At 35.1% G+C, this 17173-nt stretch overlaps 1 protein-coding gene across 1 annotated transcript; it reads left to right on the top strand.

The window, feature by feature from the left end:
• Positions 1–2711: 2711 nt before the first annotated feature.
• Positions 2712–15913, top strand: LOC129305630 (CLIP-associated protein-like). The gene is given in 26 exon segments (XM_054945614.1): positions 2712–2719; positions 2820–2919; positions 4742–4897; positions 4996–5058; positions 5516–5584; positions 5744–5780; positions 5783–5908; positions 6848–7009; positions 7603–7700; positions 7834–7908; positions 7993–8061; positions 8145–8230; positions 8301–8463; positions 8619–8687; positions 8770–8855; positions 8926–9043; positions 9958–10056; positions 10131–10485; positions 10621–12416; positions 12930–13031; positions 13309–13413; positions 13801–13875; positions 13943–14011; positions 14120–14188; positions 14709–14810; positions 15474–15913. Coding segments are annotated over 26 exon segments (4416 nt in total). The 3' UTR covers positions 15633–15913.
• The last annotated feature ends 1260 nt before the right edge of the window (positions 15914–17173 follow it).

The following is a 17173-nucleotide window of genomic DNA, read 5'->3' as shown; positions in this document are numbered from 1 at the left end:
ATGATAGAGCACAATGACGTCTTGCAATCCATGTAGCCGACCCCACCTAATGGGATAAAGGCTTGTTGTTGTTGTTGTTGATTATAAGATCATATATTCAGCTGGATATTAGCAAATCAACAAGAATTGGGTTTACCAAAAGGATTAATCCCTCAAAAGAAATGTTCATGTTTAATGTTCGATTATGCCTTGAACATAATTACTTTTGATAAAAGAATACTTGATTACTCTTGCACAAGTGCAATGATATTAACAAACACTACTGTAGGGACTTTTTACTCAACAGGTGAACTAGTAGCCTTTAATAATAACAATAAACAACAGCAACAACTTCCTTTCATTACTTATCTTGATTTCAAATGATATGAGTGATTTATAAGAATGAATTTATCTAAATAACGTGCAACTAAGGGATTAGCTTGCCTTGATTTCATCTCCACGGAAAAGTTAATTGGCTTTCAAGTTGGTGAGCACATTATTTTCATCAAAATTTCTGTTCAACAACTTACGGGTTATACCTTGTAATGTTCACATTTCTTTAACACGACTCAAGCTAATTCAGGAACTCGATGCTTAGTAAAAATTCATTTACCCGTCCCAGTATAATTTGCTTGTAGGTAGGTTTCTTAATTTGGTAATCAACGTTATCATCTCTATCCATTTCAAGACTGAAACGTTTCGTATTGAGGGCATTATGCTTTTAGTTCTGGCAATTAGTACGAAAGCATTCTGATGAATTAAACGCGCTGGAGACTAATTTTCTTTTGAAAACTACGGAATATTTCTTTGTGTGCAATTAAGCTTTAATTTCAAACAAAAAATAATTGCTCGTGTCATGTCATTTACTTTGTAACGTGCTTTTCTATTTTTATTACTTCAGCTGATGATTTGACGCGAAGCAGTAGTGATTAAAGGGATCCAATGTCAAGTTCTGGATATAACAAATTTGTGAGGTTTCAGTTCAATGTACCCAGAAGAAAAACCTCCACCGATTGGATTAATAATTATATTGAGTTCAGAATATTAGGTGAAACTGTATAATCAAATTTTGTTGGTGATTTGATGTCAACTATAGTCACTATAATCTATATCTCCCCAACCACATAATTGTTTTCCATATATGTATTTTTTGCGTGGTATTGTCTCGGCGCCTGCTTATAAGAAATAATCTGTGGCAAAATTTTAACCATCTCTGGTTTTAAAAAGCTTTGACAAGAACTGGTGATGAGGACTTTTGGCTACTCATAAAGCCTGTACCCTGTAGTTGCAGCACAAGTTTGCGACTCATTGAATTTGTATATTTCGTTTTGCAAAAAGCAAAAGTAAGGAGTAGCGTGAAGTGAAACATGATCATCACTTGATTGCGTGTTTATTTTCACATTGGAAATTAGGATGCTGCTTACACTAAAACTGTGAGGTTCTGATAATTTTTAATATAAAATTAAGAAAAAATAATAATAAATTTTTTTAATTATATAAATAACAATATAATCATTTGAAATGCTATAATTTCAATGTCAACAAATTTTAAAGTAAAAAAATTATTTTGCTTTTATTGAAAAGGAAAAACATATATTTTGATACCTGCACTTGCTCGTATTTTGTTATAGATTTTTATATTTTTTAATGTTTTTGGTCCCTATACTTTCATTTTTTGATATTTTACGTTTATCCAAGATCCTTACATTTTATTCATTTAGGGATCTAAAATGCCAAAATGAAAGTGTAAGGACCAAAAATACAAAAAAAAAGTACAAGAATTTATAACAAAATACGAACAAAATGCAAGGAGCAAAATGTATGTTTTCCTATTAAAAATAACAAATTCTATAACAACTTTGTTAAAGAATAATAATTTTATTTAAGAATTACAAGAGTTGATAAAAAATAACAACTTATTAAATATAATCATTATTATTACAAAACAAATACCAATCACAATTTTTAATTAAAGAATAATAATTTTTGTTCAATGAATCACAAATATCGAATAAAAAATCATAACTTATCAAATGTAATTTTGTTATGAAAAATAAGTTCTCAAAATAAAAATCTCAATTACAATTTTGTTTAAGAAATAATAACTTTTATCTAAAGAATAAAAAAATTGAACAAGAAATCACTAACTTGTCAATAAAGGCAAAATAATCTTTTTAATTTAAATTTATTAACACAAAGAATTTATGATATTTTGAATAATTATATATTATTTATATAATTAAAAATATTTTATTATCATTTTTTAAATCAAACATATTTTAAATTAATATTGGAGGCTAATTCGTCTCTTTTTGGACTGAGTGTTTACAAAATTAAATAGGGACATTTATGTCGGCAGGGGGAAAAGATGGGAACTGCTGCAAATGCAAAGAATGTTTAAAAAAAAAAAATCAAAAATTCAACCCAAAGAGTGGATATTCTACCTAGCATTGTACTTGGTACCTTGGAATCAATTTAAAAAAAAAAAAATTGCAATCCATGTGAAAGTGCATTTTGCATGCTATAAATGCAAATTTAGAGATTCCCAGTCCTTGCAAAATAAACAAAGTCAAATTCTAACGTGTGTACGGTGAAATCCGATTTTATGATATTTTCTACGTATTTGTCTTCAATTTTACCACCTCCTCCATTCTACACCTTCTTCGTCCCCGCGACGCTTCAGCAATAGCAACCAACCAGTGATGATGTCCTTTCACTGGCGTCTGACAACGATGTCCTTGTCAGTAACGAACCACAACAATATGCACCCTTGTATTTCATAGACAGCAATGTGCTTTGCCTCTTTACTCTTAACAGTGATGGATTTCAAACCAAAACAGGATAGCAAAGATTTTTTCGATCGCCTCCACTCGTCGCTTCCTCTTTGGTGATCATTCAATGCCTGAGATTGGCTCTTCCTCATTCCATGCCATAGGCAACGTTAGTCGGTGTCCCATTTGCTTCACTTGCTTCGTCCATCTCCCTCTTATTGAGTTATTATCTCTCTGCCTTTCAAAGCCAAAATCCTTTTTTTTTTGAAAGGATATTTTTATTTTTTAATTTTAAAAACGCATACTTATGAAAATTATATTGGTCCCGTCACATGTTAAATATATTTTTATAAGTTAATTATAGTTGATTTCAATTTCATAAAAACTATTTCATCTTATCAAATCAAATAGAATCTAAAGGAGAAGCATTGGGGAGGATTCGAGAAATTAAGATTAAAAGCACATATACATGGAAAGGCAACCCACTTATATACAAGAATTACAATTTTTTATATGTCTTTCTTTCTTTCTTTTTTTGAACATATTTGAAATATAAGGATTATTGTATTGCCAGACTTTTTAAAGGATGGTTGAAAAGATGTGTTAAGCTAAAGAAATTTAATAAAATAGAAAATTGCTCTAAAATCCTAGTCATTTAGGAATATTAAAATTGTCAATTGCTTGTTATTAAAGTTTTTCAGTTACTAATTAAACAATATTAGCAATTAGCATTAGCAATTTCGTAATTTTATAAGAATTTTTTAATGATGAGATATCTGTCTTAAACAGTCGCTTAAGTTTTCAACGTCTCATCCACGATCGCCTTCTCTAGCCCGTCGATTGTGCCCCGTCATCTCTCTCTATCTCTCTCTCTCGCCATCAACTTTGCTATTTCCCCGTACGACTGCGACTCTCTCCCCCACACCCGAAAACCTCTTCGAATTTGACGGCTCCTCTACATTTCGCGGTTCTACTCCTCAGTCCTCAGCCCCCCCATCTGAGTCTCTTCCCACATTTCCCGTTCATAGAACCCACCCGCACACACTCCCCCAAAGCCCCATTATTCAAGTCCTAAAGTCAATTTGGTACCACGTTATGTTAATCCAAGCATGCAGATTATTCCGTATCTCAGGTACCTAATGTGAATAGCCGTGCTCAGTGTTAGTACATCATTAAAGGATAGAGACACCAGCATTCACGTGCTAAACAAGCATATAATTCCCGTCTCATATCTCCCAAAAGATGTGGGAATTTGACATCCCCCAAGCTTATCCCGTGCATGCTTGATATTGAGAATAAAGGTGCCTGTGTACCAAATACATCCTAAGTGGCATATTTTTGCTCTCTGAACTCTAGTTAGTTCTACCTGAACACGAGGGGTGTTCAATCGCATAGCAATAATTCCAGTCTTCTTTTAGTGTCAAAATACAAACTATTTTATGAGGTCTAACGAGTTCATCAGCAATGTCCGTTGTTGCAAAGTAGAAAATCCAAGAAATATGAAAAATGATCTCTTATGGTTGCAGTCTTTTGAAATATTAAGCAATACCAGTTTGACCTTGGCTAAAAAAAAAAAAAAAAAAAAAAAAACAGAGCAACAAGAGTTAAGGGTAAGAAATTGGAAAAGCATTTGCAAGAAATAAACGTTGATTCTATGAAGAGGAAGCTTATTGGCTGAATGCTGCCGACACCCTAGCAATTATTAATGAATCTTTCACTCTCTTATCGTGACTTTTTAGATATTTGTTGTTGCGGTATATTGGTATTTTAAATTGCGGCGCTCCCAACTCCTATATTTTGATCTTGCTCCAGTGAAACTGACACCAAATCGAGCAATGATGAGCCAATGAGTATTGTGCTCTACATTTGCAGAGGCTCTTATTAACTAACTTGGCCATTTGAAACATTAAGGAATTTATGATTAACTGTCTGTGAGTAGCTTCTACATAACAATTGGAGATATTGGTTTCAATTTTTCATTTGGTCTTTAGGTTTCTTCCCCCACAATAATTGTTGAAAGAGCAGGACTCTTTGCTTGGACACACAAAAGCTGGAGAGTTAGAGAGGAGTTTGCTCGGACTGTCACATCTGCAATTGGTCTATTTGCATCTACTGAGCTCACCCTTCAACGTGCTATTCTTCCTTCAGTATGTTTATTGACTTTTAGCAGTGAGCAGCACATATCATTAGAATGTTTGCTATTTTAGGACGTGATACTAACCCTTTCCATTTTGATCAATTTCAGCTTTTGCGGTTGCTAAATGATCCAAATCCTGGTGTTAGGGAAGCAGCTATCTTGTGCATTGAGGTTAGCTTCCCCAATCTTTGTGTCTTTACATATTATTAGGTATAGAACCCATTATCAAGTTTATCTTAGTTCACGCAAATAGACAAAACGTGGGGGAGGGGATTCCATATTGATAGTTGGCTTGAATGATTATGGGTGAAAAAGGAGAAAAAGAAAGAAGTGCTAGTATTGTGTACTGTTTGCAGCTTTTCTTAGAAAGTTGCTCTCTCTATATGAATCCGCGTATGCCTTTGTCTGATTTTTTCTTGTGGTATCATTTAGCAATATGCTTCTGAAGATTGAAGAGTGGAATAGTGGTGGTGGGTCTATTTTAGAAGGTGTCATTTGATGTTTGAATCATGTTAAACATGGATCATAACTGATAAAATTAAAAGCTGATGTGATCTTAATTTATCCTAAAGTAGGAGAAGAATGTTATTTAGTGCTTTTGTTTTAAAAAAACATTTTCTCTTGACAGGAGATGTATGCACAAGCTGGTCCTCAATTTCGTGATGAACTTCAGCGCCACAACCTTCCTTCTTCTTTGGTAATTACCAAATAGGGAATCAACTATCTGATGTGGTGGTTATTTCATACACACACTGCTTGATTTGGACTTATTGAGGCCCTTCTCCTATATCTTGCCAAAAGTATGTGACTTTTCACTATTCTTTTTTTTTTTTTGGTTAAATTACTGTGGTTTCAGGTGAAAGATATTAATGCTAGGCTAGAGGGTATTCAACCAAAGTACGTTCTTCTGATGGCATACCTGGTGGCTTTGTTGCTGGAGAAATTAAACCTTTAAGCTTTACTTCCAAGAAAAGCAGCCCAAAAGCTAAAAGTTCATCAAGGGAAAACTCTATTTTTGCAGGTTAGATTGTTTGTAATTCTTGGATAGAGGGAGATTTGAGAATGTGAGTATGCAAATAAGGCTCGCACTCTATCACAGTGAGGGAGTTTTGGATATATATATATATATATATAAAGAATAAGTATCTATAGTCATGTTCTTATGAAATGAAGCATATCAGACATAAGAAAAATAAAATGTACTAAATCACATGAACGCTTGGCAAGAATAAATGAATATGAGAAATATAAAATACTGCAAATGTAATTAACTCTGAACTATTCATTCTAACTCTCTTGCACTTATTCTGAAATTGCATTATATTCTTATTACAATTATTTGGTAGTTGTGATGGACATGTTTTGTCTCAGGATCACAATTTTGCTTTGATTTTTTCAAAGTTTGATTTGCCTCATTCTATATCATTAAACTAGCACTGAATGCAACGATTATACTCTTTTTTGGCATTACTCTTGAGCTTTCAAGTTATGTTGGGATGATTTGCATGTTTTGCCTAGATGATCATTGGATCCACCTTGAATCCATGTTGGTCATGGGCTCTGACCAATTTTAGTTGGTAAATGGAAGAAAATTTCTTCGGCATGCCTTCAATGGGGAATACTGAAATGTGCCATAAGATGCTGTTAAATGTGTAAAATATGAGATGATTATGGTGGTAGAAGTTAGATGAAATTAGGGAGAACAACCACATGATTGGAAGAGAATCACCTGGGAAGTCCTATGTTGGAAAAGATTCCAAGTTTTATGCTGTTAATATAGTAAGCCAACCCCACTTAGTGGGATAAGATTTGTTGTTATTGTATGCTGTTAATATAGTAGGTATAGTCTGATAATTTTGGTACACATATGCTTCTGTTCTTTGAGAAATTTATGATGCTCAGATACTTTCATTACTAAACACTGCTTTTTTGTTTATATTCTATTATGATTTACGAGCAGGAAATGGTGATGTCACAGAGAAACCCATAGATTCTATCAAAGTGTACTCTGAGAAGGAGTTAATCAGGGAAATTGATAAGATTGCATCTACCCTTGTCCCAGAAAAGGATTGGTCAATTCGTATTGCTGCTATGCAGAGAGTTGAAGGTCTTGTTTTGGGAGGTTGGTGTTCCAAATCTCCTGTTCAATAGTATGTTCAGGAGTTGTATCATATGCTTATGATGCAGTTCAATGAAAATACTTCTACTATCTGTTCTCGCACCTGGGTTTCGCAGAAGTAACTTTATTGGGATGTCTAATGGTTATTCCAAGTCTAGATGGGCAACGAAACTTGCAACCGTAAATTTATTTGATGTGATGAGATTAGTATGAAGAACTTCTGGTGATCTTTGTCTTAAATTAGTGAAGTGCTTTAGTCTTTGTCCATTGAACTATGGCATGAAATAATTATGGAATTGATCGAAGAAATAGATCTTTGACAAACAATAAGAAGTGTAAGAGAAGTGTTTATAGGGTCCAAAAAATTCTAATCTACTGAGTGCCACCTGTCTACCAAGTACCAATTTGGGGTGCATATAGAGGTACTTTTTATAAGATCCAAGTTCCAAAAAGAACCAGGGCTTATGTAGCAGTTCAAAACGATAATTGCACTGTTGAAAATTTAAACTTCTGTTCATCTATTTAGGTGTTTTACTAGATATATCTTTTTGTCAGTGTCACAATAGTGGACATCTTTTGAATGCTTTCATTATCAGGTGCTGCTGACTATCCATGTTTTCGAGGACTCCTGAAGCAACTTGTTGGACCTTTAACCACTCAATTATCAGATCGAAGGTCCAGCATTGTGAAGCAGGTGTGTTAACATTTCTTTTTCTCATGTTTGCATATTGATTTTTATCCCCCTTTTAAGAAAGCAAGTGCGTGTGTCAAAATCTTATCATGATACATTTTTTTTTTTCTTTTTTCTTTTTGCTTTGCTGCTCTAGGCTTGCCATTTATTGTGCTTTCTGTCAAAAGAACTCCTAGGTGATTTTGAAGCTTGTGCTGAAGTGTTCATACCTGTAAGTTCAATCTTTTCCCTTGATTAGTATGATTGTGTTGCTTTAATAGTGTTCATCAATAATCAATTTTCATCTGTGAATCAGGTCCTTTTTAAGCTGGTTGTGATCACTGTACTGGTAATTGCAGAGTCTGCAGATAACTGCATAAAGACGGTATTGCAAATCTTATGTAATTTTCTGCAGCCCTTTTCTCCCCTTTCGTTATGCTGTATTCACGTTGGCCCTCTATTTTCCAGATGTTGCGTAACTGCAAAGTTGCCCGAGTGCTTCCTTGTATAGCTGATTGTGCAAAAAAGGATCGCAATGCAGTACTTCGTGCAAGGTATGGTTGTCTACTTTCTGGGATAAAATGTGGGTGTTTTGCGCTTTGATTTATGCCTTTCATGCTGTAGGTGTTGTGAATATGCTCTTTTGATATTGGAACAATGGCCTGATGAACCAGAAATACAGCGATTGGCTGACTTATATGAGGATCTGATAAGGTGTTGTGTTTCAGATGCAATGAGTGAGGTAGCTTTCATAGTTTTAAGTTATTTGAATTCACGACTTCTGTCTGTAATTTGTAATTTCCTGAATGATATTGTAGTCTTCCAATTTATCCTAAAGACCTATATGAAGTTGTGCTGAAGTGTTCAACCTGTAAGTTTTTTTTGATTAGATGATTTGTGCTTATAGTGTTCATCAATAATCAATTTTCATCTGTGAATCAGGTCCTTTTTAAGCTGGTTGTGATCACTGTACTGGTAATTGCAGAGTCTGCAGATAACTGCATAAAGACGGTATTGCAAATCTTATGTAATTTTCTGCAGCCTTTTCTCCCCTTTCGTTATGCTGTATTCACGTTGGCCCTCTATTTTCCAGATGTTGCGTAACTGCAAAGTTGCCCGAGTGCTTCCTTGTATAGCTGATTGTGCAAAAAAGGATCGCAATGCAGTACTTCGTGCAAGGTATGGTTGTCTACTTTCTGGGATAAAATGTGGGTGTTTTGCGCTTTGATTTATGCCTTTCATGCTGTAGGTGTTGTGAATATGCTCTTTTGATATTGGAACAATGGCCTGATGAACCAGAAATACAGCGATTGGCTGACTTATATGAGGATCTGATAAGGTGTTGTGTTTCAGATGCAATGAGTGAGGTAGCTTTCATAGTTTTAAGTTATTTGAATTCACGACTTCTGTCTGTAATTTGTAATTTCCTGAATGATATTTGTAGTCTTCCAATTTATCCTAACTAGACCTATAATGAAGTAGCTGTTCTGCATACGTGACCAAGGAACCTAGTATGTGTTTGGTAGTTGAAGTTGCAGAAAGTGAAGGGAAGGAGTTTGATTAAAATTTTGAATTCTTTAAAATGTTTAACTTGGTGGATTGTGGAAATGATACTGAAATTTAGAAATCCTTCTAAGTTATATTGGTGGATTACTTTTATGTATAAATATTTGCATGCATTTACTTATAAATAATTAAAATTTGGAATCTTTGAATGCATAGACAACCTGCTTTTACGGTTTATAATTAGACAGAAAATTGGATCTTTCTAATTGTTTCAAAAGGCATTTGTTTGAATTGCAATGACTAAAGTTCAATCACCCAACGAGGAAGCAATGAAAAATGCTTACTATTTTAACAGTTAGTTTTGTAGAGACTCAATGCTTTCTTGCGACCATGGTCATCAGGTGATAAGTATCGACCCAATTTGTTGCTTGTTACAAGTCTTGCATGCGTCTGCTAGTCTATGAGTTGATCTCACATTTAGGAAAGTGGGATGGCATCATCATTTTTTTAAAGACTTTTTTGTTGAATAGATTGACATAATTATCTGATTCTTCTGTTTCATTATACAATTTTGGTTGCTAATATATCTGAGAGTTTCTCTTTTAACTTGCTGTTAGGTTAAGATATAAAAATGTAATCAATCTTATTTTTTAAAAAAAGCTTGTCCTTTTTGTTTACCTAAATTTATTCATTCGGGACAGAGATTTTTCAGCAATTGATATTCATTGATGTCATTTTCATTTATGGTTGGAAATAATTACGTGATATTTGATAGGTACGGTCTACTGCAAGGATGTGCTATAGACTATTTGCAAAAACATGGCCTGAACGTTCCCGTCGCCTATTTTCATCCTTTGATCCAGTTATTCAAAGGGTATATCCTTTAAATCAGGTGCTATTTATCCTTGATTTTGTTTCTTAGCCATTTTAAGTGATTGTAACTTGCAGTTAATAAATGAAGAGGATGGAGGAGTACACAAGCAACATGCTTCACCTTCCATTCGTGACAGAGGTGCACTGGTGTCATTAAATAGCCAAGCCTCTGCTCCTTCTAATCTACCTGGATATGGAACTTCTGCTATTGTTGCAATGGACAGGAGTTCAAGTTTATCATCAGGGACATCTGTCTCCTCTGGTTTACTTCTTTCACAGGCAAAATCACTTGGTAAAGGTGCTGAGCGAAGTTTGGAAAGTGTGTTGCATTCTAGCAAACAGAAGGTCACTGCCATTGAAAGCATGCTCAGAGGCTTGGATTTGTCTAATAAGCATAGTTCTGCTCTCCCGTCATCCAGCTTGGATCTAGGTACCAAAAAAGTTTTCCTGTCAAAAATATGATTATTTTTCACTCTTGATGTTTTGATATGGTTAGTCTTGCTGTTGGTATAATTTAAAGCTATTTGTGAATGGCTTAATTTTTATCTTATTGCCCCTAGTGCAGGAGTTGACCCTCCATCATCTCGTGATCCACCATTCCCTGCTGCTGTCCCAGCATCCAGTAATCTGACAAACTCTTTAAGAACAGAATCAGTTGTATCTGGTGTCAATAAAGGTAGTAACCGAAATGGTGGCTTGGGTCTGTCTGACATAATTTCACAAATTCAAGCTTCCAAAAACTCCAGTAAGGTATCATATAATAGTAATACTAGTATTGAACCTTTATCAGCACTTTCATCATACTCAAGTAAAAGGGTTTCTGAAAGATTGCAAGAAAGAAATTCCGTTGATGACAATGGCAACAATAGGGAGGCTAGGTGGGCTATGAACCACCGCATTGATGGGCAATATTTGGATACCCCTTATAGAGAAGAAAACTTTAGGGATTCACAGAATAGTTATGTGCCTAATTTCCAGAGGCCACTAGTGAGAAAAAATGTAGCTGGGCGTATGTCTGCTGGCCAGAGGAGAAGTTTTGACGATAGCCAACTTTCTCTTGGAGAGGTGTCAAGTTATGCAGATAGACCAGCATCTCTCCCTGAAGCTCTAAGTGAAGGGCTTAGTTCAGGATCTAACTGGTCTGCTAGGGTTGCTGCTTTTAACTATCTTCACAACTTGTTACAGCTAGGTCCAAGGGGAATTCAGGAAGTGGTCCAGAATTTTGAAAAGGTTATGAAGTTGTTTTTTCAGCACTTGGATGATCCTCACCATAAAGTTGCACAGGCTGCTCTTTCAACACTTTCGGATGTTGTTCCAGCATGCCGGAAGCCCTTTGAGAGTTACATGGAAAGAATATTACCCCATGTGTTTTCTCGGTTAATTGACCCAAAAGAACTTGTCAGGCAAACATGCTCCATGACGTTGGAAGTTGTTAGCAAAACTTACAGTATAGATTATCTTTTACCTGCATTACTACGTTCACTCGATGAACAAAGGTCTCCTAAGGCAAAATTGGCTGTCATTGAGTTTGCAATCAGTTCCTTCAACAACCATTCACTGAATCCAGAAGGTGCTGCCAATATTGGCATCCTGAAGTCATGGCTTACCAAGTTAACTCCTTTGGTTCATGACAGAAATACAAAGCTTAAAGAAGCGGCCATTACATGCATGATATCAGTATACTCTCACTTTGATTCAACTGCACTGCTAAATTTTATCCTCAGTTTGTCAGTTGAAGAACAAAATTCATTGAGACGAGCCCTTAAACAATATACTCCTCGCATTGAAGTGGACCTAATAAACCATTTGCAGAACAAGAAGGAGAGACAACGCTCTAAGTCTTCATTTGATCCATTTGATGTTGGAACATCCTCTGAAGATGGATATGTTGGTTTCTCTAGGAAAGCTAACTACCTTGGAAGGTATTCTGCTGGTTCTCTTGATGGTGATGGTGGTAGGAAGTGGAGTTCCCAAGATTTAACCCTTGTTAAAGCCAGTTTTTGCCAAGCAGCGTCTGGTGAAAATCAGGAACATCCATATCAAAATAATGAAACTGATTCTACTAGTGGTATTCTTGGTTCAAGGACTAAAGATCCTGTTGATGCTGTCAATTCAATGGGCCAAAACTTTGGCTCTCATAATAGTCAACCTGGGCATTCAGATGGTAACATGGACTTTGAGGGTCTATCAACGCCTCATTTGGATGTCAATGATCTGATGTCCTTAGAACATTTAAATTTAAATGTAGGCTTTGGACTTGAAAAAGATCCTCCTGAATTGGACCTTGATCATTGCTCGCCTGAATATGTCAAGAATAACTTGAAAGATTCAGAGCCTGGCATTCCTCAAATCCTTCATCTGGTGAGTTATGCTGCTAGTATAAGATGAGTTGACTTTGTAACATTTTTAGATTGAATACAAGATTCTGTTGCAGAGTCTGTGCAAGGAGGGAAGATGAGGATTTGCCAAACTGCAGATGTTGTAGAGTAGGAAAATAAAGCAAGAAAAAGAATTAATGATTACTAAATAGTGGCTGTATGCCTTTGCAGAGAGATATAATGGCTGAAATATAGGGCTACACTCCAACCAAAGATACCAAACACTGGAGAAAATAAAACTCATTTATACTTGCCTTTCTAAAATTATAGAAAGGGGCAGTAAGAAAGTGATCTAACTGGGTCGGTCTAATTCAAATCAAAACTCCCCCAAAGCATCAAACAGTGTGCTATGGAACTGCTAAGCTAGATTCTAAACTCGCTGAAAAAAATGCAGATATCAGGAGACAAAAGCTAATTATGACCTACAAGCATGTGATAGATCATTTATACTTTAACCTGTGTCTATTGACAAGATACAATTGTTGCTTTCTGGTAGATATGCAGTGCGGGTGATGGCATTCCTATTTCAAGCAAGCAAGCTGCACTTCAACAGTTAATTGAAGTTTCTACTGAAAATGATTCTTCTATTTGGATGAAGGTATGCTTGATTGATTGGATATTTGATTACCTAATCTCCTTCGTGTCTCCAAGTTTTATGTAAATCTCTGGTGATGACAATGTTAACTGTTTTGCAATGAAAGAGCCAGTCCCTCCATATTTGTGATTTTTTACGAACTTTTTGAATGCAATGAATGTAGATGGACTGATAGTGAGGTTTAATCAGTAAAAAAAAATTTTGTTATATTGAACCATGTCAAACGATAATTTTAGATTTGTTCACTTAATGAAATGATAGTTTCCTGGTGAACTTGCAGTCCTTTAATCAGATTCTGGCAGTTGTGCTTGAAGAGTTGGATGATTCAGACTCCGCAGTTAGAGAGCTTGCTCTTTCAGTTGTAGTTGAAATATTAAAAAACCAGGTTTTTATTTCTTTCATGTCATTCTTTAATCATGTTCTTTACACTCGCTTAATTAGTACTTGTTGGAAACTACAACTATTTTTAATTATGTTATTGTCAGTTGTTTTGTTTGTTTTCTTTTATTCAAAACCTGATTGTTCTTTTGGTTGCATAATATTTCTATGTGATAAATATTAGCTTGAGTGTTCTGTTTCGATTGGGATAGGAGTTGCGACTTTTAGTTGGAGTATATTTATCTTGTATATTTCTCCATAGTTTGCTGTTCAATAAAATAAGTTAAGTGGATTATTAAAACCAAAATTCCTGCAGTACTTGTAACTTTACACATTAGCTCTTGAGCATTTTTGGGACTGACAATTTGATAAGAAAGTTTCTTTTTCCTCCCAGAAAGATGCCATGAAAGAGTCAGTTGAGATTGTAATTGAAAAGCTGCTTCATGTTACAAAGGATACTGTTCCTAAGGTACTATTTCACCAAAATTTTCTTTCTCTACTGTTCCCAGTCTCAGCTTCTTCTATTCTTTGTTTAGGTCGCAAACGAAGCTGATCACTGCCTTACCATTGTTTTGTCTCAGTGTGATCCATTCAGATGTTTAAGTGTATGTATTCCTTAAATTTTCTACTTCATGGACTCCCTCATCTTTGAGAGAAAAAGAAACTTGCCTTGTTAACTTTAAGCTGATGGCTCTGAGTTTGTAACGTTTCAGGTTATTGTCCCTTTACTGGTTACTGAAGATGAGAAAAATCTTGTTACCTCCATAAATTGTTTGACGAAGGTAGTTGTTTCTTACAACCTTTTATCGGCCTTGCAGTTGCACCAAGTGGCGGTTTTATATGAAAAAATCCATCTGAATCTAATTCCAACTTTTCATATATTCTTTTCAATTGAATTCTCTTTGAGAAAAGAAAGAACCAATTTCTTTCACAAATTTAATTTACATTATGGATATGTGTTTTAAAGATAGAATTTGAAATGAGCGCATGAAAAAAAAAAAAGATGAGCATCGCACCTATTGAGGGGAAAATGGTAAAAAATCGTTTGAGATGGTTTGAACATATACAAAAAAGGCTGCGGGAGGCATTAATAGTGGAATGGATAATTTTGAACTCTATTAAAAGGGGTAAAGGAAGGTAAAAAAGAACACTAATGGAAGTTGTTAATCGAGACCTCTTAATTTTTGGTAAATGATAGAAGACAATAGTATTGTACAATTCATGTAGTCGACCTCACTTAGTGGGATAATGCTTGTTGTATTGATATGCATTTTGTATAACACATGCTATTCCTGTGTTCAGCTTATTGGCCGGCTTTCTCAGGAGGAATTGATGGCTCAATTACCCTCCTTTCTGCCTCCTCTTTTTGATGCTTTTGGAAACCAGAGCGCAGATGTTCGTAAGGTAATGGGTCCCTGTATGCAATCATTCATTTCTGGTCCTCTACTTTATGCATCCTATTAGGCGGTAAAAAAAAAAGCCCTATCATCAAGGAGTACCATTAAATGTTCTGTAGTGATCGCTGATCCATATGCTTAAGCTTTCAGCTGGTTTCAGAAAACGGGCTTGTAAAAATTCAAAAGAATTCTGAAGGCTTTTCATGAAATGTTTTTCCTGTGGAACAACCGTGCCTGCTTCCATTGTTCCTTCTTGGAAGTTTGGTTCAATCTGAGACTAGTTCGTTTTACTGGAACTTGGATGGTCAATTAGTTTTAGGTGTTCTAGTAAATTTACTTCCTATTATAGTTCTATATACCTGAGCCACATAGGCGTGCTTCGCATCTACCTTACTAGTCAGCTGCCTGAGTGTCTCTAATCCTTTTAAGTTCATACAGAGCTTTTATTTTTTGTGGTCCTTCAAGATGACTTGCCAATAATATACACAAGGTGGATAATTAATAAAGCTGTCTCTATCTAACAATATTATTTTCCGGGAGCATTGGGAGATTGGTTTTACTTATATTGCATGAAGTGTCAAGGTCTTTTCTGATGCGCTTTACCTCTGTCTATATATGTATTCTTGCATTATTCTCATTACATGTCTATACTTTACGTTGCATGGTACAGACAGTTGTGTTCTGTCTAGTGGACATATACATCGTGCTCGGGAAAGCATTCTTGCCATACTTGCAAGGTCTTAATAGCACGCAGTTGAAGCTGGTCACCATTTATGCAAATCGAATCTCACAGGCCAGAACAGGCACGCCAATTGACACCACTCAGTGATTAGCAGCATCGAGGGGAAAAAAATTTCAATTTGAGATATTGTCTTGTTTGATTTTTGTACATCGTGTGCATGAGTTTACAGGTTGGTTTTGTTTTCTCCATTCCATATATTTGTTACTCCCTTTTTCCCTGCCAATGTTTGTTGGATTTGTAGAGTGGTGGTGGGAAAGTACAGCACGGGAACTGTAATTTGCATTAAGAAAACCATATTTGATTGTATGAAATGGCTTTGGAGTGAAAGCTCAGATGATTGATTCAATCAAGTCTTTTAAAAGATTTAAGTTGTCTGTGTAGCATTTGAGTAAATGAGAGAGGATCAAAATTAATCACTTCAAGTGCTGAATGTTTTAACTTGCCATGACAGAGTTCTTGTCAACGTCGGTGACGGTGGCCCTGGTTGGTGGGATGAAGAAAAAGGCTTTATACCCTTTAGGTAAAGAATTGAATGTCTGGAAGTCGAAAATAAAAGTAAACGAACATGAGTGAGTGAAACTTGACAATTTTTGGATAAGGAGCAAGACATTGTCACTAAGCAACAAAAAGATGAATATATGGTAACAAATAAGCGTGAAGCGTGATGGCTTGGCTCCGGCTAAAATTAATGGTGGAACGGTTTTTGTTTCTAAAAGGAAAACATCACACTGTCGTGTCTGCCAAACTTGATGTACTTTTTATGCGTAATATGGGAGTTGGTAAGAACGTTGATTTTTTGTCGACATTGATGAACATAGTCAGCTATATATACAGTGGCCTATATATGTTCAATATTCATATGGTGTTCACGGGTCACAAAAAGCACACTGCAAGATTTATTGCCACTGCATTGCAAGATGCCAATGTAAAAGCTCAGGAGAATTCAGAAGAATAAAATAAACCCTCTTTGATTCGTTGCTCTTTATTTAATTTAGGCTCAACTTCAATTTTTCTTTAAAACAATATTGTTCGAAATTCGGTCAGTTCCCACGCTTGATAAAAATGAAATTCATTGTAATAAAGAGATAAAATAGACCAAAAAAAAAAAATTTAACATATTAAGTATAAAAAAACTGTTACGTTAAGTTTTTTATTTTTAAAATCTATGACTCAATAATTTTAAATAAATAAGAAAGAAAGGTCTTCAAATGTATCAAAGTGAAGAACTGGAATTATTAAACCACATTCAAACACAAATGCAGAGTCCCATCTTGGGAAGAACTGGAATTTGGAACTTTTTCCTTTCCTGAGCTGTGAATCTGATTTCTATAATTTTGTTGTGATCCAAAAATGAGAGTGTTTGCGGACATTTATTACGACTGTTGGATTCATACAAATTATTATACCTAAATCCAAACTAAAAATCTTACATTTTTATTTAAGATAATTAATATTACCTTATAGTTGAGATATTAAGTCATTTGATAGAGAAATTAGTGTGCGCGTGTGTGAATACAAGAGAAGATGATGAGATGTGTATCTTGGAGGATTATAACATAGCGTGCTTGGATGATAAAGAAAGGATAAGGACTTGAACGTCGCGCAATTAAAGGGAACGTCCTTTTGTT

This window comes from Prosopis cineraria, unplaced genomic scaffold, assembly GCF_029017545.1.
Source record: "Prosopis cineraria cultivar Desert tree isolate PC_DT_omini unplaced genomic scaffold, ASM2901754v1 PC3, whole genome shotgun sequence".
NCBI classification, from domain to species: domain Eukaryota; kingdom Viridiplantae; phylum Streptophyta; class Magnoliopsida; order Fabales; family Fabaceae; genus Prosopis; species Prosopis cineraria.
This window is presented reverse-complemented; position numbering and strand designations above follow the sequence as displayed.